The following is a 26,507-nucleotide window of genomic DNA, read 5'->3' on the forward strand; positions in this document are numbered from 1 at the left end:
TGGCTAAGGGGTTGAACAATCCAAAAGAAAATAGTGAAAGGGACTATGAGAGCTAAAATGTATAAAAGTGTCTATGACATAAACATTGAAGGTAGGAGCTCTTCTGATTAACTCAACTTTCTTATCCCTAGCTCAGAAATCAAGACTTAACAGCCAACCCTCAACAGCAAGCCAATATGAGAAAAACAGTACTGATGAGAAATGCAGAGTGCAGCTCGCATTTAAATTTAGTTGAGATCATAATTTGTCAAATCCCTTCTGAGGATAACTCACTTTAGGCCGTTTTTAAAATTTAAATTATCCATAAAAAGAAATGCTTGTCCTATATGTAAAAGGAAACAACATTCCAGTTTGATTTCCTGTTGATACAATTATCACTGTGGCCATCTAGACCTGTAAGAGAATTACTCCTTCTGGATAGCCAAACCTTCTTGAGCTGCACTGACGGTACTACATCCAGTAGCCACATGTGATTATTTAAATATCCATTTAATTAAACTTAATAAAACAAAAAAATTCAGTTCCTCAGTTGAAGTAGCCACATTTCAATGCTCAATAGCCACATGTGGCTAGTGGATACTGTGTTAGATAGATAGTAAAGATACAGAATACTTCATCATCTAACACAGTTCCATCAGGCAGCACTGGGTTAGATATCAGGAAACTAAGACTTTCAGTGTTCGAACACAATATTCAAACCATTTTCAGGATAGTTTTTCCACAATGTAATTAATATGAATATCCATAGAGAATACAGATCAGAATTTAGCATTTTTGCCTTTGAATAGTGGTTCTCAAAAGTCATTCATACAGAAGAATTACCTGGGGAGTTTGCTAAATGCAGATCACTCAGAGTGATTCAGTAGGTCTGGGATGGGAATTCAGAAATCTACATTTTACACATGTCTTAGGTAACGCTGTCACAGGTAATTCCTAAACCACATTTTGAGAAACACTGTGATTATGCATCAAAAATTCCAATTATCACTTTACATATACCGATTTCTTTTCTTGAATGGTATTAAATATGTGTACATAGGCAAGCCCTTACCGCTATACAAAAGTGCAAAATGTTCCACAAAGGCAAAAGACAGCTTTCAAAGTATAGTAGATCTGAGCGAGGATGAGTATAGAAAAAAAAATTAAGAAGGTACTTGCACTAGGAAAAAAAAAACTTTTGAACAGAATATTCCAGAATACCTATGCAAAGCAGAAGCAATTTAGCCATCCAGCTTCAGAAACTCAGGCTTCGGAACAGCTCGGAACCTTTAGCTAGCAGAAGAGGAGAAAAACCTCTGGTGGTGCAGCTGCTGAAGGTCTGAATACTGCATGTGAGTGCTAACTGTGTGCAAGACACCAGGTTATGTGCTAAGAGACAAGTAAAATATGGTCATGACTTTAAGAACTCAGTCTATTGGGGGAAGACAGACCAAAAATAAATATTAAATACAGTAGCAGGTATAATTTGAGTGGAACCTTAAATATTGAGCAGCTCTACGATCTCTGGAGATAAGGAAGGATGGCAATTGAAATGTAGAGAACAGTATGGAAAGGCACAGGAGCTTGAAAATTTGGGGTGTACTTATGACCCAGAAGTGGTCTAGAGTGGCAGGTAAATAAGATATAGAGAGCGTTGTGTAGTGGGAGATAAGAGTGTAAGGGAATTCTGAGTGCCTGGGACAAGGCTATGGATGGCCCTGAATGTCTGTTTGGAAAAAAAAAAAAAAAAAGCAAAATCCTTTAGAGGATTTTTAAGGAGAGGAGTGATAGGATAAGATCTGCATTTAGGAAGAACATTCTAACAGTTAGGCATAAAATGGAGTCGGGAGAGAGTAGACACAGAGAAGATGTGTGATGTTTGGCCATTTGGCTGCATGGAAGAAAAATTACACTTTGGCTGTCAATGTTTCTTGTTGCAAAAAGCTGAGAATGGAGAGAAGCAACAGATTATGAAAGAGATCTTAAAAGCAAAGCTGAAAATCTGAAGAAAGAACATGAGTAGTAGCAATGTTTAGAAATTCCTGGGGATGCAATGTTCCCCTTCACTTTGTCAGTAAAGACTACCAACGATGGGGGTTGGAAAGAAAGTAAAAATTTTTAATAGTCTGGTCAGCAGACAGCTCTACACTGTCTAGGTCTTTTGAAGTCATGAACAATGGGATATCTGCTCCGGGTAGCACACAGGTGGGCAAACAGTTTCTTTAATAAAGAACCCCTAAAGACATACAGCATACTCCACAGTGGTTAAGAGCATTGGCTCTGAAGACAAACTTGCCATCCAATATTGATTCTTGCTACTTAGTAATTGTGTGACGTGGTAGGCTGGATACTTAAACTCTGTATCTGTTTTTCTAACCTGAAAATGGAAATACTACTGTCTACCTTATGGCATTGCTGTGAGCGTTGATGAGTTCATACATATAAGGTATTTATAACATGATCTGGCACAGAGCAAGCTTTCAATAAATGTTAGTTTGTTTTTTGTTTTGTTTTGTTTTGTTTTTTTCTGAGACGGAGTTTTGCTCTTGTTGCCCAGGATGGAGTGCAATGGCATGGTCTCAGCTCACTGTAACCTCTGCCTCCCGAGTTCAAGCGATTCTCCTGCTGCAGGCTCCCATGTAGCTGAGATTACAGGAACCCACCACCATGCCCGGCTAATTTTTATATTTTTAGTAGAGACAGGGTTTTGCCACGTTGGCCATGCTGGACTCGAACTCCTGACCTCAAGTGATCCACCCCCCTCGGCCTCCCAAAGTGCTGGGATTACAGGTGTGAGCCACTGTGCCTGGCCAAATGTTAGCTATTCTTATTATTGTGTTTATATATGGCTGGGGAGACACACACTCAACTGTACTATGCTCAATAATGTCAATCAGTATAGTTTAGCAGCCCCATTTGCAGTATACTATCCTACATAAATAGCATGCCTTAATTATTGTATTATTCATAATAAGCATATTAATTCCTTTTTGGAAAAAGGCAAATATGAATAAATTTTTGAATTTGTTAATATTCTTGGTGATCCCCTTAAATACGCTAGTGCAAGCTGGCTCCAGCACACCACGGACTGGTGTATACTAACCTTTATATTCCCGTCCATGAGACCTGCCCTTCACTCCTCTAAAACACGCTCATAGGTGTACCAAAGAGGAAAATCCATCAGACGACTCAACTTCAGCTCCCTGAACAACCAGAACCTACAAATCTCCCTCTTGAATTTTTCTTGGCCTCAAACAAGACAAGGAAAAAGTAACTATTTTGTAGATGAAAGACTTTTTCTTTAGCCAATAAGAAAATGTCAATTTCTTTAAAAGCCCCAATAAATTCTTTTTCATTTATATTCAGAGTGCCTATTCCTAGAAAAAGGAACACAGTGAGGGATGTTAGCCAGAGCTTCCAACTACATAGGACATTTGCCACCTGAAACCAAGTTTAATATGGAACTTCCAATTTCATGCCTAGTTTGCCCAGTTCTCCTTCCTCTAATCCTGATCTGTTCCCCGAAGTTCCCACCTGTATTTTTTAAGTGTCAAATTCATTTAAGTCTAAAGAATGATAAAAGGGCTTCATATCATCCTCCTTTCTTTTTTGCCAGAAGGAAATAATACGAGGACAGATTTACTTTAAGATATGTTAAAATATAAAGATATCATCTTAGATAAGGGTAAATTCCAATTACATGGTATCTGAGATAATATATTCATTACCATCTTAAAGTCTCATAAACAGATTATAACAATACTTGCTCTATCTCTGGCCCATTTTCTTATCAACATTCTCAAATATTCATTGTCAAATGCTGAAGAAGAGTTGTCTATGGCGTGAACATCGAGTCATTAATCTAGTACACGGGACAGTCTCTAATAAATTCAGATATAAAAATGGCCCCTTCAAGAATGTTTACTGAAGGGGTCCTAAAGAAAGTTTTACCAGAGAGCTTGTATGAGCCATTCAAGTAGTTGGGTTCATTTGCTGAACTGATAATGTGGCTTTAAATAGTATTCCTTTCTTCAGTGGGACAAAAAGCATTTTTTCCCTTAAAACTAATTAATTTAAAATTGAGAAACCATTTGGAAATTTTAAAAGATAAGAATGCTGATCTATGAGAGAGAGAGAGAGAGAGAAAGAGAGACACAGAGACAGAGACAGACAGAAAGAAAGAAAAGTGTGAACCTGAATTAGCTGTATATTTTTTCTGCTGATCTGGACGAAATACTCAAATTTCAAAAACATATAGCACTTCACATTCATAGCCAGTATATCTTAAAATACATATACTTTCATGGAAACAATCTTATAAGTTCATCCAGTACAACAGTACAAACAAACTAGCTTTTTAGAAGAGAAAATACTCCATACTAACCTTTTGGAATAGACAACATTTTGCTTCCCCAAAATTTCACAAAGCTCTACTTTCATTCATATTGATGTACACATTAATCAAAACACTAGTGTTTCTTACACATCTGTAAAATTAATCTTGAAATCACACACATATTCAAATAAATGCTGGATTAAAAGTAGTTTTGAAAACATCTCTAGCGTCCTATCCAAGAATACATTTTTCAGTAAATGACCAAATTTATCCTCCTTCTCTAGTAGCATAAGTCACATTTACCTGGCACCCATCAACCGAGAGGCAGCCTGATATCAGGGAGGAAAAAGCACAGATTCTTTAATCAGATAATGTAACCTGTAAGTTTAGGCTGCACTTAGATGGAGACCTCAGGCCAGTTACTCATCCTGAGTCTCAGTTTTCTTACCTATAAAATGGAGATCATATCACTGACCTCACACTTACTGAGAATGAACTAAGAAAGTATATATTAAATCACTGTCTAAATGTTTTATACCACATCCACTATCATTCAGTAACCAACAACTACACTAATATTGTAATTTTTAATAGAGTAAAACCATTAAGGAATTAAACATGTATTCACTATTAGCATACAAATAAAATACAGTCATAAAAGCCACCTAGTTAGATTTGAAATTATTCATTAGGTCACTGTGGAATTGAGAGCTGGCAAGGAGATAATGTCGTTTTTAATGTGTAAACATTTTTATTAGCAGAGAGAAGTTCTTCCCAGATATAGTAATTCCAGTAGCATAACAAAGTCCAGCATTTTTCATTGCCAGAAACTTAAACCAGTAACACTGGTCCATGAGAAATCTCTATTTATTCAACAAAGCAATATTTTCCATGTAAATCTATTTAATTTTATAGTGGAGAAAATAAGACAATCTCTGGTTTTAACCGTAAGAAAAAAGCCTCAACAACTTCTCACATTAAAATGTACACAGAAGGCTCTTCTAGAGTCAAGCATGCATTGGAATACAGAGAAAACATCCAGCAAGCACAACTTTCCAACACTTAGCAGAACCAACCAACCAATACTCAAAGAAGAAACTGAAGCTATAAATTCAAATAAATGGGCTGCAGGGAGACTACACAAACCTGCTGTTGCTTTAATTGCAGACAATTCAATTCAGCAGCTGTTGGTCCAGGCACTAAGGTTCACTGTATGCTCTTCAACGTAACCTTGAAATATTGTCACTCACTCACTTCTCCACATCATCTGCATGCTGTCCAATTAATGAGGAGCGAAATCAACTGTCAAACCACGCATCAAAATAGAACATGATCTTTTAGCTGTTAAGCATAGGAGCATAATATTTTAAGAATAATAAAGCAACAATGGAGATGAAAGTCCTTGACAACAAATGATATTCAAACTTATCAAAAAAACGTGGTTGTAGGAACTAAGCTTCTGTTCTGTGCAGCAAGAAAGTGAAACTTTCTCAGGGTTTTTCATTTGCAAGGGACCTTTCTGTCTAACTGCTGTGTAAGAAGCCTTTCAAAAAACATTCGCCCATACCTGATCAGAATCTTCTTCATTATTATGGACCATTATGTTTCTGAAAGCTTAAGAGAATACTTAAGAAACACTTTTGATCCAAGGATATTTTACAATACAGATGGTTTGGGGCTCGTATTTGTAGCTTTGCTGTTTCCAGCACTTTTTTTTTTCTATCAGGAGAATAAACAAACAACAATAATATATAATGTTCATCAACCTGAGTTCAGTAATGAAAAATAACTAAATTTACCAAACAGATGTGTCCTGGAATGCTTCCTGTTTGAAGTTTCCCTACTCTTAGGTATATCCCAAATCTATACAACCAATTAACAAATACAGGAGTTAATAAACTCTAGAGAAACATAACACACTAAGTGTTTAAAAATTGCTTTTTGCTTCCAAAGCACTGTCTTCTGTGCAAACACTCTAAGCTATATCACATACTACCAGTTGCAGACATAAGACTTGAGAAATTCAATACAAGAATACAGCAGAGAAGCATGCACAATTAAGGGATCAGGACTACCAGTTTAACAGAAAACGCAGATTTTATACAGCAATCTGCTACAAACATTATAGCTGGGGGCAGGCATGTTTTATGCAGCTATTTTGTTTAGCTCATTAGAACGCTATTTGTCCTTCAGTACAGTTGAACTGAAGGAAAAATAAAAGAAAGAAATGCACTTTGAAACAAAGGGGAAATTCAGATAAAACAAAACATACTATACCTGTATATTGTACCAGGAACATTGTGACACTCTTCAGGGAACTGTTTCACGTTGTATCCTATCGTGAGTTATTCTCTCCTTACCCTCTTCTCTCCACAAGAAGAAAAGTCAAAGCACCCCAAACCCCCACTATACCCTATCCCTAACCCACCCACCCCATTGAGGAAAAAGAAAAATAGCTATAATTCAGCTTAGATCTGACGCTTCTGTTTAGCTCAGCTCCAGCCGAGCAACTGAGCTTCAGCAACGGAGCATAGGGAGGAGGATTCTGATGCCAGTAGCACTTCCATCCACTTCACTTACACAAAAGCAGGCAGTGGAAAATCCAGGAGCCTTGAAGACAAGGGCTGGAACTGGCTTTTATGAATTGCTATTACTGCATGTGTCACCATCCATCTCCAATGACGGACACTTATAGGCTGAATTGGGAGTGGAGGGGGTGGGGTGGAGGAGGTTGGAGAGCAGGTGGAGAAGCAATTAGCAGTATGTTCATTGGAGAATTCGTTCGGGATTTCATACATCAGTGCCTAAAGAAACAGCATGCAGTTGACAAATCAGAACTTTACGATTTGCATGCCTTGGAAGAAATCTTAGCTCACAGCTCCAAACAAAATAATGTTTGCCCACTCTTATAGGGCACAGAAAGTCACCCCTTTGCTTTTTCTTTCCTCTGGCTACCCTTATTCCTGAGAAATCAACATTCAGAATGAATATTTGCTAATTTTCCCTAAAGAATTGTATTTTTAAAAGGCTGGAAGCAAAGGAAGTATAAAGAAATTAAATTCTATTGAACATGACATCTCTTAACACAAAGGCAAGAAGCTAATTATTTTAAGGCAATTCTTCATCCCTAGTCCCATTCCCCAAGCGCAGCTTTCACACCTATAATCAGGGGATCACACAACTTTTGTCCATATATTTAACACTGAAAAACAAATCTATGTCTACTTAAAAATAGTTCAGTTAAAATGAAGGTGAAAAGCCAAGAGCTATGTGCAGGACCCACTTCATAGGTGACTTGAGAAAGCACTTTACATGTAAGTGCTTCAGTTTTACTCATCCACTAAACTAAAGCTCATTTTTAGACGGATTTTAAAATTAATCATGAGTAGGAACAAAAAGGAGATAGTGTCTTTGGGAGGAAATATGATACAACCGAAGGAGCACTGGGGCTGGGTATCAGGAAACCTGGGTTCAGCTTCCAGTTCTACAACTTTCTAACTATGTGACTCTGGCCAAGTCACTTAACTTCTTTGAGCCTAAGTTCCCTTTATTTGTTAACTGGAGATAATAGTACCTATCCTGACTGTCTCACAGGATTGCTGTGAACAGCTAATGAGATAATAGGTATGAAAACCCTTATGTAAATTGTAAAGGGCTATACAATTGTATGGGATTATTACTACCATGCCCTAAACAAATCTTGCCTTAATGATTGAAGTGAGGAACCTCTATCACATAAGGCAAATAAAAAGAAAGAACTAATATAATTTCATGAAACACTGCTCAATTCTTACAATTTTTAAATTAGACAGAATCGCTGTTTGCTCTTAAAATTCTATAGCAGGGAACGTTTTTGAAAAAATTTTAAAATAATACATCAAAAGTTTATTAAAGAGACTGGAGCCCTCTAAATTCTCTCTTTCCTTTCTGGAAAGTCAGTCCATTTTTCTTCATATGGTCTAGCATTATGTCCCATCTGGAATGCAAACTACTAGATAATGAGCATCTCCTTTTGTTCAAGCTTTCTATTTGCCTGTTACATCCTCATTGCCCAGTGTGTTGGGGTAGGATTCAAAGTGATTAACTAAATCTAAATCCACAAGGTAAAAATCCAAAGTTATGCTTTATGAGGCTCCAAGCTGCCTTGATCCTATATATACAGTGACCAGCTGGCTTCAGCTGGGACACAATTTTAGCACATGAAGTCCTGGGGTGGCCACACCTGGGGCACTAAATGATCCAGGCAATGTTTGGGGATCTTTGGTTCAGCCAAATCCCACATGTCCTGATTTCCATCTGTATAGTGGTTCCCAAGTGTGTTTGTCCACATGAACCAAATCTGAAGCAGCCAAAAGAAAGGTGGGGGATAGAGCAGGGATATCAGATGTCAGCTCCTCTTGGTCCCATCCACTGCTATCTGTGCCCTCAAACAAGTGCCCATCCTACTTCTTGTAAGAAGAAAGAAAACTTTTTCTAATTGCCCCTTTGAACGTCATTGCTACTACTGAAGATGCCAGTAAAATATATATCCAAAATCTATGTTAAGCCAATTGGGAAAAGGATAATATTAATCACATAACAGGTAATTGGTAGCTAAGAGCAAGTGAGCTGCTGAAAGGGGGAAGGGGAGAAAAAGACAAGAGAGGAGGAGGGAAACAGAGGGGAGGGGTGGAGAAAAGAGAAAATGAATCTAAAGTGAGAGCTTTCTAATCAGAAACATACTTGCTGAAATCATCCAAAGTCTCACCTACTATAATAAAAAGTGCTTGTCTTTTGAGGTATTGGGAGTGGCCCCCTAACCATCAAAGCTGCAATCCTAGCCTTCCAACTGCTTAGGGAAACAGTCAAGAGCCTGAAAAGGTACTGACAGCCCTAGCACCAGATCTCACTTTCCTCTGCCATTCAGAAAGTGAGGCAGGTGGGATACAATTCTCCAGAGGCCTCATCCCTGCTACCGTCCACCACAGCCTCACTGGCAGCATGGCTGCCCACTAAGGAAGGTGTCAGTCCAATTTCAGGTTCAGCAAAGGAGGCTTGCCTGTGACTTTTAAAACCACATTGGTAAGAAAGGAACAAAGGCTGTATTTCAGAATAGGACTGTTCTGCCTTTGGACATTGCAACTAAACTCCTTCACAAATTTAAGCTTGAAATTCATATTCCCCAAGTTCCTCAGAAGGGCCATTCAAAGTAAAGGGAAAGGACAGGAAAGATGATTTTTTTTTTGTTAGCTTCTTTCTGACAGTCAAAAAATGAGGAATATGACTGACAGAGTGTCCCAAAAGGCAATGAGGTGGGAGGCAGTAGTTTCAACCCAGATTAGCAAGAAGGGCAATGAAAGCATCCTTACAAAAACAAACACGCATACCAAAAACCATTGCACTGTTTCCATTATCCCGATTTCAAGCTCCAGAATGTAAGCACTAATGGTTCCCTAAACCACCCAAGCTCCTCCTCGGCAGCCGTCACCAAGCCTGACTGATTTTTTTCAAATGAATTTCCATCACTAGCCACCCCAGATTCTGAGTATTTTTGTCAAAAACAAAAGTCCTAGTGGAAGATTTCAAAGAACTAAGAACTTGAACCAAACCATGAACTTAAACGGGAAGACACAACACTAATTTGCTAAATTCCAAACAAAACAGAAATTGTAACAGTTTGAAAGCAACAAAAACTAGCAAGCTGATTTGAACCAGAACAAAGTTTCATGTTTTCTGAATCAATCAAACTTGCACCAAACCCTGAGAGTCTAATCAGCTCAAGCTCCTGCAAAGAACACACAGCAAGGCTTGGTTTCACCTGTCTGAAAGCTGACAAGGGAACCACAGAATGAACACTGGATAAGGAGTCAGAAGAATTGACGTCTCCTGATTTTCTTCACTGTTTGATCTTGGTCAAGTCACTTCTACTCTCTTAGCCTCAGCTTGCTTGCCATGAAATGGCCAGGCTGGGATTGCCAATATCCCAGTTTTAATAGTCTATGCCAACTGTGGAATTTAGTCTAGTGATGAAACAGATAAAGTCACAATTTAGCCTTAATCTGCAGGAGGCAGAGAGATGGACCACCCCAACTCTTTTAAGGATTCATGTTTCTAGCTTATTTTGAAATATACTTGGCCGGGCATGGTGGCTCACACCAATAATCCTAGTACTTTGGGAGGCCCAGGTGGGAGGATCACTTAACCTCAGGAGTTCAAGACCAGCCTGGGCAAGAGAGCGAGATCCCACCTCTTAAATAAATAAATAAATAAAATTTTTAAAAGTTTTTTTTTAAAAGAAATACACTTCATTTAAGAGTTGGTAACTGTCCTTGTTCAGCCTCAGAAATAACCTAATATACTTTTTCAGAATGTCTCTCCTCAAAAAAATGTTTCAGGAATAGTTTGTTTTCCTCAAGTGAAAGTTACAGATGAGTTGTCTGGTCCAATAAAAGGAAAAGGAAAGAAATGACAGTGATCTAGTATAGGCTGAGCCCCTACTGCATGTCAGACATGGCAAATTTTACATAATTTTCTTAACCAATCTTCACAATACAACACTATATGTTGTTTTTTTTTTTTTGAGAAAGGGTCTCGCTCTGTCACGCAGGCTGGAGTGCAGTGACACAATCATAGTTCACTGTAACCTTGAACTCCTCGGCTCAAGTAATCCTCCTATAGCAGACACGTTTATCCTCACTTTATAGGCAAGGAAACTAAGGCTTACTGATGCTAAGTGACTTGCTTACAGTACTTGACTGGTACTGGGATTCGAACTCAGGCAATTTGAATCCATTACTATAACAATATCTTAAGAATTAAAGGAATAGTTCTTAATTCACTGATTCAATTGGGCTTGCTTAGTGAATAAATTACATGCTGATTCAAAACAGTGAAAGTAAATTTACTTGCATTTATACTGGGTTGACATTTTTTTAAATTTCATTGTACAGTTTGGTATAACGGTTAGGAATACTGGGCTCTGGAGTCAGGCAGACCTGAATTTCTTGAATTCTGTCTTATGGACAAGACAGTTAACCATGCTGTGTCTCAAGTTTTCTTATCTGAAAAATGGGGAGGAAGTAGTCCCTACCTTGTCAGGTTGTTGGAAAGTGTCAGTGATCTGATAGCATCTCGCATAGTACTTGACACAAAATGACAACTCAGTGAAGACCGATGAAAGCTATCCTTGTATTCACAGCAATACAAGAAAGAAAAGGTCATAAAGGAAAACGACACTGGGATTCACTGAATTTAAGTGCTCTTTGGTTATAGCACAGATATAGTTTGGAAGGTTTTCAGTGGTCTCCGTACATTCTCCAAAACTAACTTGCATCTTATGGTAAATCAGCATATTCATGAAGCAACATGAATACATTAATTGGGGTTTCCTAAAGAGTAGCAAGGAAACTTGTCATGTGCTCTGCTTAGCAGCAGTTGTCCCTAGTTTCCTGGAACCCATCCTTTTAAAGAAAAAGCTCGGAAGTAGCAGACAGTACTGCTGGAAGTACCAGGCAGGTGGAGACATCCTGCTTTCCCCCAATTCTTCAAGCCCTGGCTTCTTTCCTATTCACCTGTGGCCCTCTTCTCAGATTCCCTTCTGTCCTTCCCCAGTTTATTCTGGTTTTATCATGATTCTTCCTCTGGCACTAGCTCTGTTTCTGCTCATCAGCATCAAGTGCTGTCTATGGAATGTGTGCCTTGCACGACACTAGGTGAAATAGAAAGTCATCCAAGAGTTAATGAAAAAGACATGTGATCCATGGCCAAACAGATCTAAGATACACAGACTAGAGTTTTGGCAACACAGTAAATGCAGGTATAATGCAGGATGACTTGGTTGATTTCAGAGCACAAAAGAGTTTGTTCATCTAGTTAATGATATGCATACTGAAAAATTTTTTAAAACTGTACTAATGTCTGCCACTTAATCTGAAATGCAGAAAGGAATGGATAGATTAATAGGTGATAAAGCAAATACAACAAAATGTTCATTGTAGAATCTAAATGGTGAGTATCTGGGTGTTCAATGTGTAATTCTTTTAACTTTTCTCTGTATTTGAATATTTTCACAATAAAAGGTTGACAAAAAGGAGAGGGGGAAAGGGGTATGGCTTATTCAACCACAAGTGTTTCAGAACAAAATAATTATAATTATATAGAAAAGTATAAAGCAAATAGGGCAAAATAATAACAATTGGTGAATCTGAGCAAATGGTATATAAGAATTCTTATATGATGCTTGCAATTTTTCTGTATTTAAAAGTACTTCAAACTAGAAAGTTAAAAGATAATTTGTTGAGGACCAACCTCTTTTACCTAGTGTCTCAGTTGCCATTTTCAGTAGTGAGGGCATTGGGTTGATAGTAGAGATATTGGAAACAATGGTGGAAGGGTGGGGAAAAATAACAGTCACAGATATATCTTGGGGGCCTACTATATGCAAGACACTGTGCTAGGCACTTTGGGGAATTCAAAGAAGTAAAAAATACAGCCCCTGAGAGGGCTCCCACTGTAAGTAACGGAATGCCAAAGCAGTGTCTGAAAGGGTAACTGGCTGGAGCAGAGTTCTGTAAGACAGAAGTACAAAGATTAGAAAGGTAGGTTGGAGCCAGATTGCAGACAGTACTAAAGGTCAGGCTGAAGAGTTTGGACTTCATCCTATGGATAATGGGAAGCCATTTACAGTATCTGAGTCAGGGAAAGAACATGATCTAAAACTGACTGGCTAGATGGTACAATTTGTTTGGGCACAGGTACCTTCAACATGCACTTGTTTTATATTCATGTACATCTGGTACGTCTATCCACTTCCCATATCTGGATGTGACGTTTAAGGATTTCCAACATGCTGGTTGCTGCTTATTTTTCAAATAGCCACTTCCTGACATCTCTTCAGCCTTTCCTTTTTCCTCCCCCAAATCCCAAGGGCAGCTGACCAGCACGTGCCTCAGCCCTGCTGACTCAGCAAGCAATAAATATACGCCTCATAGAATGCTTTTGAAATGAAGCTGCTGTGCTTCAAAACTGATTTCTTTCCTTCATGATAATCAAACCTCAATTACTGCTAGAATCACTGATTTGAGTTGGAAAGAATGAATATTCATCTGAGTAACATGTGAAGGAGTGCAGGAAGTTATGTCCTGTGTGCAGAAGGAAACAATTGTTCAAAGTGATCTCTGTATATGGAAAGAAACCCTAGCAGAGATGGCATTGCTGAATAGTAGCAAGTGATTAGGGTAAAACCTCTCAAAGACTGCCAAATTAGAAAGTGGACTTTATAATCCTTTGGATATACACCCAGTAATGGGATTGCTTGGGTCAAATAGTATTTCTGGTTCTAGATCCTTGACCATGGCACATGTATACCTATGTAACAAACCTGCACGTTCTGCGCAGTATCCTAGAACTTAAAGTAAAATTAAAAAAAAAAGAAAAAAAAAAGAAAATTTCCTGACGTCTATGATTGTATTGTAGCTATATATGGAATATCCTTTTTTTTTTGGTAGAAGATTCAAATAACATATTCAGAAATGATGAAGCATGTTAAAATTTTATTCTCAAATGGTTATTTTAATATTCTTTATACCATTCTTTCAACTTTTTTCTAAATTGAAAGTATTTCAAAATAAAAATAATAAAATTTTAAAAAAAGAAAGTGGACTTCATCTGTCTTCAGCTTTTCCCCCCATGAAGTCCAACCTCCAGTGCAATCATGTTACTCCTCCCATTTAAAACCCTGTGTTCACTCATCCCTACATATAGGACAATGGCCATACTTCTTAGCAAGCTGACTTACTTCACCCAACCAGCCACAGGATACCTTTCCAGACTCTTATCCTGTCCCCCTTTCCCACGCTTTCAGTGGTTCACACACAATATCTTACCTTTTTCTGAACTATGCAGTTTTACACATTTGACTGCCTTGCATGTGTTGATGGTCCCTCTGCCTGGAATCCTTGCCCATCACCTCTTTGTCCACATAGAGACTAGGCAATGCCCCTCATCCTTTATGATTCAGCACAGTTAGACTCTGATCTCTAAGTTGTCCACCCCCAGCTGTAATTCCCTCCTCCATATTCCCAGAACACCTTCTCTCTCTTTTGGGTGCTTTTCACATCAAAATACGATCACTGGTTTGAATGTCTATCTCCCCTATTAGACTGTGAGCTCCTTAAGGGCAGGGATTACATCACATCAAATTCATTATTATAGTCCTGGTGTTTAGCATAGGGTCTGGTCCTGTATATATGCTCAAATGTCTATTGAATGAATGAGTTTGAACATCAAGTACTCCTTGAAGTCAAACTCAGCATCTCTTGAAAGGTGAAAATTAGAATGGTATGTGACCAGAGTAATCCTAGTGAAGTATGTTTGAGGACCTGACTGAAGAAAAGCTGATAGGAGGACACCTTATGGGGGCTTATTGTGGGGCAGTTTCTATCCCAGGAAACTCTTATTAGCAGTTGTTGCTGGCTAAAAATGAAGAGCAGCTGGAGCAGATGACAAGGGCCCTTACTGGGGATTTCTCCATCCTTATCTTTCATAGTTCACCACTAAAGCAATGTTGTTCTCTGAAGTAACATTTTCCATAGTGTCTCAATTCTCCTGAATGACTGCCATATTCATTTGTGCTCTGCCTACCGAGGCATTTGGACCAGCTTTGTTAAAGTGTGGTCACTGAAAGCTCTTTGATTCTTCTACTCACCTATCGTTATTATGCTAAAGAACAACATTTTGTGAGTAAGAGACCACTGAAAAACAGAGCACCAGAAAGGGGAGGGAAGCAGAGCTAATAAAAATTATCTTTTTTCTCCTCCTAGATTGCCAATGTATTTCACCATGTTTCCATCCTACAGTGTTTTATACTATGTATCAGTAAAGGCAAAAAAAGGAAAATTAAGACTTCAGCAAAACTTTACACTTTGTAGGCAAGAAAAAAAGGAAGCAACACTGAGGGACAGAACATAAATCTTTAGACATATGATCAGTGGCCATTTCTGAAAAGTACACATTTGGGCTGTTTTAAACAAATAGCAAAAAGCAATTAGGTCTTTCTGACTAAACTGAGGTGTATGCTGATTTCTTTTTTTAAACTAAGTCTGTTTTGATCTTCAAAAATGTCAGACTGGTAAACACTTTACTTTTTTGCACATATAAATCTAAGAGCCAAGCCTAGCTTGAGGAAGATTTAAGAGACATAAAATTTGTCTGAGGTGTCTGCCAAATCTCTGCAGCAGAGACAGAAACCCTGGAAAAGCTGACACAATCATAACTCTCACATCACCAGCAGGCTTGTGCAAGGCTGGGAAGCACAGAAAGTCACTGTTCCTTCTCATACTGTTTGTAAACAGAGAAGCAGATCATTTGCTTATCAGCTATCTGGTAGCTCATTTTTGCCTAGCTATCCCACTGAGAAAAAAAAACAAAAAACCACACATCCCCATGGGTACATATCCCAATTTTCAGCTGGGTGAATTTTCATTTATAAGATGGGCCCACTTGTTAAAATTTTTCTCTTTTATTTGCTCTTGAATTCTCTTACTCTTGTGTGCTTGCTTGCTCTCTCTCTCCCTTGTTCTTTCTCTTTTTATACAGAAGGCATTAAAAGGGGTATTTATGAGTATCTAGTGCAGTGCCTAACGGAGTGCTTTCACATAGTAAGCCTACAATAATTCATCGAATGAAGTGAAACCCTATCTGTAATTTCTACATTCAAATTATTTGATCATGTAGCAGGAAAACTATAGATTTTTTTTCCTGGAGTATTTAAAAGTAACAGTTCCTTATAAAGAAATATTTTACTCAGATGACTCATGCTTAGGACTTCCATCCCTTAGAAATCATCCATTTTTGCACAATGGGTATTATCTGTAAGGAAAATGAAGGGAAGACTACACTTCAGGATCCTGAATGACCACTGATACGTTATTGTAGAGAAAATCAGATATCCTATATACACTCGACTGTATGTCGTATGGTAATCCACTACATATGTCTAAAATAACTTAACAATGCAAGAATATAGTGCACACATGGGCTGCGTTCTGTAAGTAGGATTAACTATTGAATTCAACCAAGGTCTTCCCTGGGGACAGATTGCTGGAAAATACATCTACATCACATTTAAAAAAATAAATTAACCAATGACATCGGCTCCCATGAGACACATTGTTTCTTGTACATTCAATTCTATCACAGTTTTCTGTAGCTCTCTGTTGACATCCCCATCCCAAATGACACAGAATTTCAAAAAATAAAGAAAAACAGAGCAACTGGAGCTATTCCATCTCTCCTGTGTGAAGTGTTATGTACACAAAGGAAAGATTTCTGTACATGAGCACAATGTGAACCACGACAGGGTGAGATCATGTCAGTTGGCTGTTCTTGTTATGCTGTGGTCACATATAACTTGCCCAAGGGAGTGTACAAAGCCTGTTTTCTTCCTGACAAGGACCAGCAAGGATTGCTGGAAAATAAAGAAAACAGAGTTATGGCAGGAGGTTTTAAATTTTCTCTTTAAAAAATGCCCTTTATTATGATAACTTTTCTTCTCGCTTTGATGTATTTAGTTTTCCTCATCTGTAAAATAGGAATAACTATTTTATGTGTTTAATATTTTTGCTCTGAGAATTAAATACCAGTAGATTGCCTGGCATAAAATAGCTAATCCATACAGTCCACATCAACATTGGCTAACATTAATTAAATACCTATTATGTGCCTGCCACTGGCCAAAGACCCCCCAGAAAAGTAAATCACAGAAGGAAAACCTAATACTAGAGGAGCAAGCAGGGAGCTGATTTTCAAAGCTTTTATCAGGCAGTCTAAGAAGTCTGGATATTACTCTGAAGACAATGGACAGCCTTTGAACTATTTTATATAGAGACTGGATGGTTTTAGATTTGTGATTTACAAAAATCATTCTGTCAGCATTGGTAAAGAGTAGACTAGAAGGGAAGCAGGCTGGAAGCAGCAGTAATCCAGGCTAGAAGTGATGCATGTGTGTTGGGGGGTGGAAGGTATGCCCCAAAGTAAGACAATGGTGGACACCGGGAAAACATTTTAAAATAACTTTTTTTTTTTTTGAGACAGAGTCTCACTCTGTCTCCCAGGCTGGAGTGTAGTGGTGCAATCTTGGCTCACTGCAGCCTCCGCCTCCTGGGTTGAAGCAATTCTCCTGCCTCAGCCTCCCGAGTAGCTGGGATTACAGGCGCATGCCATCACGCCCGGCTAATTTTTGTATTTTTAGTAGAGACGGGGTTTCCCCATGGTGGCCAGCCTGGTCTCAAACTCCTGACCTCAGGTGATCCGCCTGCCTTGGCATCCCAAAGTGCTGGGATTACAGGTGTAAGCCACTGTGCCTGGTCAAAATAACTTTTTAAAAATTAACAAATATACTGTAGATTAGAAAATAAAAATATGCAAAAGGTTAAAAGTAGAAGTCATATGCAATCTTACTACTTGTAGCAAACCCCTATTAATATTTTTTTGTGTGTTTACCATTACAGGATTTTTCCTATGTATGCCTACACAGATGTGTGTGTGCGTGTGCGTGTGTGTGTGCGTGTGTGTGTTATGTATATGTTTTTAAACTGGGATCTGTCACTCTGTACTGAGAGTTCTATGATGTGAATTTTCTCTTAATATATCAAAAACAATTTTCCACATCATTAAATATTGTTTGGTAAAATCAACTTACAAGGCTACTTAGTAATCCATTCTATAAATGTACCACAATTGATTTCATTCAAATCCCTAGTATTGTACATTTAAGATGTTCTTTTTTTTCTTTTTTTTTTTTTTTTGTTTTTGCTATTAGTATAAAGAACTCTGGGATAGATGTCCTGAGTATTAAATTTTTGGAAACATCATGATTGTTTCCTCAGCATAGAGCTCTAGAAGTTGAAGTGGTAGGTTAAAAGCTGTATTCTATTAAGGTTTCTGATACATATTGACGAATTGCTCTCCAGAAGAGCTGTATCAAATTATAGTCCCAGCAGCAGAGTCTATGAGTAGGAGATGAACTTGAGAGTGATGTCAAGGACGGAGTGTACTGGACTTGGGTGGGTAGAAGGAAGGATGTTTCCTGGCAAAGTATCAGGGCAGGAGGAAGGTGAACTCTGTCAAGAGCAGCAAAGTAATGGGCAGGGCTAAGGAATAGGTGTCTGGATAGGTAAATGATAGGAAAGAAAAAGGTAAGATAACCAGGGGAGAGTGAAGAAAAGAGGGAAAAAGTAGGTCTTTCATGAAATTATGGGCACTTTAATTTACTCCTTTCTTCAGCAAAAGTAGCAAATGTAGCAAACACCTAGTCTTTTCATAGCATTTGGCACTCTGTGCTACCAAGGTCCCCAGTTATATTCATGCAAATCTGTTTATCAATTCTTTTCACCCAATAACCATTTATTAGGTGACTACCATGTGTCAAGTGCTCTTCTGGATGCTATGGGTATGGAGATGAATGAAACCTGGTCCCTGCCCTCAAGGAGTTCACAGTCTAGTGGGGAACACAGAGACATCCACAGACCGACACCCTACAGTGTGGTACAGGCTAGGACGGAGGTAACTAAGTGCAGGGTCCTGTGGAAGCCAGAGGCCTAACATTGCCTTGTGTGTGCATTCATGTATGTTGGGCAAGGGCTGTCGGGAAGGCTTCACAGAGGTGTTGACATATGAGCTGAGTCTTAAAGGCTGAGGAATTTCTTGCATGTCTAAGGGTCACAGATCATGGTCATATTCCTAATCAGTGCCTTAAATATTTGTGCTACTGCTCTCAAGGACACTGAGTAAGGTGGGAAGGATGTTTGTGTGTAATCCAAATCCACTCGAGTGGTAACTATAGCTTCCATTGTAATCTTAATGAACATAGAAACATAGCATGTTTTGGCAATATTATTGCTCACCATAGAATATAAAGGACAAGAGGCAAGGGGGGCATGCAGACTTTTAAAACAATTCTGGTAACACTGACAAAATAATATTAACATCCACCAAGTCCTAATAATTTTACCTCCTAAATGTTTCTCAAATCTCTTCGCTCCGCTCACGTCACTACTCTTGGGTCTTTACTGTCTCTCTGTGGAACAGAGTAGCAGCCTCATCATATCCACCTCCACTGTATCCTTCCCACTGTCATTGTCCTTAAAGTAAAAATCTGATCGTGGTGCTCTTCTAAAACATGTTAATGGTTTCTTATGGCCTACAAGCAGCACTTCCCAAATTTCAGTCATGAGTATTACTTAGTGATTTTTACCATATTCACACACAATGTGTACTATTATTACTTAATATTTGTCTTTAAATGAACTGAAAACTGGTTCACTTTCTATTTTTATGAAGTAAAATCCAAAGTCTTAGATGTGACGGCTTAGTTCAGTTTTATGTTTTTTAAGACATATTTGAACATGTAACTAGTAAAATTAAAATGTTTGTGGGAGCACAGTGTAACTACCACTGGCAGATGCCCTACGTTTTGAGAACCACTGACCTATGGGGGCACATTCCAATTTAGGATTGCAATCAAGGTTCTTCGCAAATCAGCCCCAACCTCTTTCCAGACTCTTCTCCTACCCATTTACACTTTCCTTTTACTCAACTATCTGCACTCCAGCCATGCTGAATTCTTCCACATTGAATGAACATGCCCTACTCTTATACAGCCACACATCTTTCACAGACTGACTCCTCTATCTGAAATGCCTCCCCTCTACTCCTTCCCTGCCTGGGGCAAACTCACTATCCTTCAAGACCTATCTCATGTCACCTCCTCATGGAAGCCTTCTCCGAGTCTCCCTTACAGTGAGTCACACCTTCCTTTATCCCTCCATAGCACTTTGTACCTGTCTCTGTTATACTACACACTACAGTATCTCAGAACTGTGGGCATCCAGCTCCCCAACTAGACCCCAGGAAGAGTTCACACCTTGTACTTCATTGTTTCTCCAACACTTCACGTGGGCAGAGGTCATGAAAGAGATCTAGTGTCCCAGGTAACTTTTTAAAATGCGAAAATAAAATACATCCAAAGTACTATCAAGGTTCAAATAGCTTAGAGGTATGATATGTGTTATAAAGAGAATCATCTAATTCAGAAATAGCCGTACTGACTATGGTTTTGGCAGACACAATTAGCTACAGTTGCAATGACAGTTAATTTGGTTTTGGCAGCTACTTTACAGCAAATACATTCTGACATAGAAACTTTAAGTGAATCATTTGGGTTTTGGCCAGGATGATGAACTATACCTATCTCTCCTTACCACAACTGGAAAGTCAAGAACAAGAATGAACATTGGGAGCAGCAAACCATGTTGAACAGAGCATGGGCTTTGGAGTCAGAAATCTGTACACCCAAACCTCAACTCAACTTATAATCTATGTGACTTTAAGTAGATTGTTTAACTTCTGTGCATTTTAGTGTTTTCTTCTAGAAAAAGAAACAGGAATAATAGTACCTACTTCACAACACTCTTAAGATAATGCAACAAAGTATTTATGATGATGACGAGGACATTATGTGGGTTCAATAAATAGCAGTCATTATTGTCACCCAATGAGATAACTACAGTTCAGATAATGTGATGCACAGGGACAGCAAATGCATTTCTTAAGAAAATAAATCGATGTCTCTAGGCTTTAAAGTTGACAGCTATAGACTGTAGCTAAGAATAGCTACAAACAAAACATCTGCAAGACAAGCTTCTTCTTGGATTTAAACTCACACCTGGAACATACCATCACACTTCTTTGTGTTCTCCAAGAATTGATCTCAAATCAGGTTCCCTAGGATGAAAAGAAAAATCATCCAATCTTAATTTTTGCCTTCAATTTTATTTGATACAGAATAATATCCAAACTATGTGTATGTTTCAAAGTATCATGTTATTATGACCCCAAGCTTCTCCACCCTATTTATTTCCCAGTATATTTGTGCTGATATCTTTTATTCCAATCAGGCAAGCCCACCTGTCTCACAGTGCTCCCTCTTCTGTTTACCCTTCTCAAAGTCCAATCTCAGTAGCAGGAAGCATTTTCTCCCTCCTCTTTGACAACTTCAAATCCCCTGTACTCTGCTGGAGCCCAAATTAAAATTCACCTCCTTCACAAAGCCTAAAAGCCGGATGAGGGCTTCAGCACTTTCCGGGTTAGGCTTGAACTTCCATAGATGAACTCACCACCCCCATCAGTATGCTCTTCCACTGACCCCTCTTAGCGTTTTTTTGCACACGTTTGTAATAATACAATGATTAATATGGTCTGTTTCACACGGTCTACTTTATTCTGTAGAATAAAGGTGTGCCCCCTAAATGTTTGTCAACATTAGTGCTATCAGTCTTTGCTGGAAACCCCTAAAGCGCTGGGTTTTTATAACCAGTCTAACTTGCCTTTTACTCTCACCAGAACCCTGCACTGAACCTTAAACACACATTTCTCAAAAGCAAGATTCCTTCCCTCTTTTGCTTCCCATCCCTTCTAGAAATTGAGGGGAAACTCTTCCCACTTCAAAGACCTGGTGGGGGAAGTGGCAGGTGGCTGAGGGGCCAGTAAAGAGATGGCGATCAATTAAGGAGGCAAAAAGAGAAAGTTTGAAAAAAAAAAAAGTCACGCCCTGAGCGTGGCAAGGAATTCCCATGCCCCAAAGAAAATGGGGAGTGTAGCGCAGGGAGGGTTATGTGCCCAAACCTGAAATACAAATTGAGGGAAAAGAGGAAAGAGATCACCCAATTCCCGCGGTAAGAATTAGAGTACAGTCACCGCCTAGGTAAAACCCTGGACGCAAACCCCAACTTCGGACCTCTGAGGAGGCACAGAGCCAGGGGGAGGAGGGCGGCGTCGTGGGAAAAAAAAAAAAAAGGGCGGGCGAGTTGGACCAAAAAAAAAAAAAAAAAGAGCAAAGACAGCGCGCTCCCGGGCTCAAGAGAACTGGCGCCTAGAGCTCAAAAGCCCACCCCCGACTCCCAGTCCCGATACCCCCTCCCCTGCAGAGGCGGAGCTGGGTGGAGTTAGGCGCTGAGGACCGCGGCCCCGGAAGCACCCTCCTCCCTAGGCCCCCTCAGTCCCACAGTCCCCAGCCACGGCCACTGGGGCTTTCTGCCTCTCTGACCTCCAGCTCCCCGGCTACCGAAGCGCTAGTCCTTATACAGCCGCGGAAAATCGGGCCGGCGCGGCAGTTCCTGGGCTCGTAGTGCCCTCGCGGCGCCCCACGCCGCGCCACTCTCTTCCGAAATGCCCGCCTCGCGCTTCCAGGCCTAGACCCGGCACTCTGGCCCAAGGCTGGACTCTCACACACAGGGTGCCCACTGCGGCGTCTCCTATTGGCTACTGGTCACCGGGGAAGCCGGAGGCCCGAGCCCATGGCTTCATGGGAAATGTAGTTTGAGGTCGCTGGAGGCTGTTCTTCCTGGGGGTAACTCGTGTTGACATTGGCAGAGAGACGCAAGTGAGGACCGAGAATTATGGGAGATGGAGTTGCGGGACACTTATTTCTCAATACGCACAATTCTTCCCCTCCCCTTCCGATTGTCCCCAGCGTTCAGACGGAGAAGGGTATTCTGGGTATTGTAGTTTGGGCGCACCGTCTAGAGAATCTCTCTTGGGGTTATGGGTTTGTGCTTGTGGGGACAGACGAAGGCTCTAGATTTATTTTCATGTCGGTTAAGCTCTTAGCATTTTGAGGGAAGCACTTTCTATCGTGATTTGAAATTGTTATTGAGTTTTAAGTGTTTTTCATAAGATGATGTTTATTCTTTGATAAGCTTAGAATTTTAATTGAGAGTTATAGTCCTTTAAAATTGTTAAAGTGTGTTCCTTGTGAACCACCTGCATTAAAATCACTTGAAAGGTATGGAAGAATGTATATATTTTTTTCTAATTGGAAATTATAGTTCCCCCTGGAAACAGTGTCATAAATAGGCATAGAAATGTGATGTACACCAGCCCAGCAGAAGCCTATTTAATCCATAATGAAGCTATGTTGTTGCCATGAAAAACAGTGGCCACATAAACTGCTATAAATAACAATTTAGAACAGATAGACAATACAACTTAAGTACAAACGAGTAACTATATGTGTCTTTAAGAAACTTAACCTTTTGAGTAAAAATATGTTAAAAGAGCTGGATAAAGACATAGGTGGGGAATGCCAAGCACTTCCAAGTCACTTAAAGGTTGAGGAAAATGGTTGTTTATTAGGGCTAATTTCACTCCTAACTTTTGACCTTTTTTTTTCTCTGTTAGAGATGAATCCTTGTAGCTTGATGGATTGTTACAGTTGAATTACTACAACTTCTTGATGAGGACAACTTTTCGACTCACGAGTAAAATGAAGGGAAAGACAGGGGAATTTCATTTTGCTGAGGTAATTGCCCAATATTTTAAAAAGATAAGTGAAGGAGGAAGACGATTTAATAAATTCAACCATTTATTCAGCATAGTGCTTTGTGCAAAGCTCTGGGCTAGGCACTGTTGCCACAGAATTTGGAAAAATAGTCCCTGCCCTCAAGTAGCCCAAAATCCAGGTGAGGGGAGTTGTAGTAGAGGAGAATCTGGGGGGAGGAATAGATGAGTATACAATGTGCAAAATGCTGTAAAGAAGTCTACATAGGGTTCTATAGGAACATAGAGGAGGAAGAACTCGTTCTACTTCTGGAGAACTGGTTGAAGAACCAGTAAAATATTTGTCAGATTTGGGGCAGGGAGGTCAACTATATTCTATACAAAGCATATGCAAAGGCATAAAGGCATGAAAGAGTGCAGAGAACAATAGCAAAAGTTCCATATTGCAGAGACTAGATCAGGCAGCAACAAGGGGTCATATCAATTAGTTCATAATTTAACTTGAAAGTGGGAGAGAACCATCAGAGGAATTTTTGTGCTTATATAGTGTTTATTTTTTAAAGCATATACACATAGAACATACTGGGAACACATAGCTAGGATATTATGGGGAATCATTCTGGAGGGTGGTAATTGAATTGCTATATTATGTTTTAATACTTTTTATACTTTTAAATTCCTCCAGGAAAATAATTTGCTTTTTTTAAAAAAAGAAAAATCGGCTGGGTGCCGGGGCTCATGCCTGTAACCCTAGCACTTTGGGACACCAAGTTGGGAGGATTGCTTGAGCCCAGGAGTTCGAGACCAGCTTGGGCAACATAATGAGACCTTGTCTCTACAAAAAATCAAGAAAATTAGCCAGGCATAGTGGCGCATGCCTGTAGTCCCAGCTACTCAGGAAGCTGAAGCAGGAGGATCCCTTGAGCTTGGAAAGTTAGGGCTGCAGTGAGCCGATATTGTACCACTACACTCGAGTGTAGTGGGTGATAGAGCAAGACTCTGTCTCAAAAAAAATTTAAAAATTAAAAAAAGAAAGAAAAAAGAGAAAAAGAAAAATCACCTCATTTCAGCCATAAAAAGGAGTGAAACAAGGCATTTTCAGTATTATGGCCACCAGAAAAACATTGTGTGAATCAAATGCAGAATTTCTTTTCTCAGCTTTGTCTCCTTTCTTTTTATCTTTTTTTCCATGACTCTTTACTTTGATTTGATCATTGATTTCAAAGTATTTGCAGAGCACCTACTATGTTCCATACACTATGACAGGTTTTGGGTTTTAATGGTGAGTTAAAACATGGGTTCCTGTTCATCAAAGTATTTCTAGCAGGAAATGGAATAATCAGATGGAGTTGGTAGATGTGGAAAGTGAGAGAAGGGGAGGAGTCCATTACGACTCCCAAGTTCTGACTTGGAAGACTAAGTGTATGGTAGTACCATTCACTGAGATATTGAACCTAGAAAGAATAGCAAGTTTTGTGAAGAATAGGAGGAAATCAGTTTTGAACATTTAAAATTTGAAGAGTCTGTGGAACTTTTGGTTGGAGATGCCTGATAGGCTGCTGAGAAATGCCAGTCGGAAGCTTGGGAGAGAGGTCTTGCTTGGAACTAAACATTTGGGAGACATTAGTATAATATAGAGGGCAATTAAATAAGTGAAAAATTGTTTAAACTTTACTTAGAGAGTATTTTTTTTTTGAGATGGTTTCTTACCCTGTTGCCTAGGCTGGAGTGCAGTGGCACAATCTCGGCTCACTGCAACCTCTGCCTCCTGGGTTCAAGCGATTCTCCTGCCTCAGCCTCCCGAGTAGCTGGGATTACAGGTGCCTGCCACCACAGCTGGCTATTTTTTTTTTTTATTTTTAGTAGGGATGGGGCTTCACTGTGTTGCCCAGGCTGGTCTCGAACTCCTGATGTCAAGTGATCCACCCGCCTCAGCCTCCCAAAGTGCTGGGATTACAGGCGTGAGCCACTGTGCCCAGCCAACTTAGAGAGTATTTAGAATAATAGTTTTTAAAAAGACAAAGATTATGGAATCCTGGAAAATAATGATATTCAAGTAGCAAGTAGAAGAAGAGATGTCTTCCAAGGAAGCTGAGAGGGAATGCCCAAACAGATGAACCAAGAGAAAACAAAGTAGAATTACTGGCATATATTACAGAGAGGTCAAGTAGCAGGACAGAATAGTAAGAAGAAATTACTCCTTCATCAATATAACAAGTTTTTATTGAGTACCTATAATGTGCCAGACATTATTCTAGATGCTGGGAATAGAGAAGTGGAAAACACATACAACATCCCTTCCCTTTGGAGGCTATATTCTATTAGGAAGAAGCCATCAACAAACAAGATAAATAATTAAAATACATAGCTGTGATAAGTAATATTTCTTACTGTGTATGTCACAGCTGTGTATGGCTATTTCTGTATGGTGATATAAATATACACACACACACATATATATATATATATCTCCAATAAGCCATATGGAAATTTTATATATAATATATAAAACATATCTATATCTCCAATAAGCCATACAGAAATTTTATATACAATATATATTATATATAAGCACAAATGTATACATATATTTGTATGTGTATATACAAACGTGATACTCTTTGGTCTGTTGTTATATAATAAGATGAATTTGTGAAATACTGGCCCAGGGTCAAACAGTCTGTCTGGATTCAGAGAACAATTAGGAAGTCAAGGTTAGAGCTGTATCCAGAGCCAGTGTAGAGCCCAGGTCAAGGCCAGGGTTCATGTGTATAATGTGGAATGTATTTAGCTTCAATCTTTTCTCAGGTTAAGATTTAGTAAGTCTGTAGCTGTTTTTACAGGCCATTGTGGATTCAGGATCAGAAGACCATCAAAC

At 39.2% G+C, this 26,507-nt stretch overlaps 1 protein-coding gene across 15 annotated transcripts in view; it reads right to left on the reverse strand.

Moving 5' to 3' along the window:
- The window catches only part of ENOX2 (ecto-NOX disulfide-thiol exchanger 2), a 277,671-nt gene extending 254,871 nt beyond the window's left edge, over nucleotides 1-22,800 (reverse strand). For 6 of the 15 annotated variants that reach the window (XM_063804888.1, XM_054676610.2, XM_054676607.2 and 3 more), the window contains exons 1-2: nucleotides 22,398-22,609; nucleotides 21,029-21,076 (exon numbers count right to left, since the gene is read on the reverse strand). Coding sequence is in view for 3 of the 15 variants with exons in the window: in XM_016943961.4 (XP_016799450.1) it covers nucleotides 6,593-6,614 (22 nt within the window). In the remaining 12 variants the exon portion in view is untranslated. Of the gene's footprint in view, nucleotides 1-5,461; nucleotides 5,590-6,592; nucleotides 6,682-21,017; nucleotides 21,077-22,397 lie in introns of those variants that run through there. The other 9 variants (XM_016943962.3, XM_063804882.1, XM_063804885.1 and 6 more) reach the window with 8 other exon arrangements.
- Between the last annotated feature and the right edge of the window lie 3,707 nt (nucleotides 22,801-26,507).

Source organism: Pan troglodytes, chromosome X (assembly GCF_028858775.2).
Source record: "Pan troglodytes isolate AG18354 chromosome X, NHGRI_mPanTro3-v2.0_pri, whole genome shotgun sequence".
NCBI classification, from domain to species: domain Eukaryota; kingdom Metazoa; phylum Chordata; class Mammalia; order Primates; family Hominidae; genus Pan; species Pan troglodytes.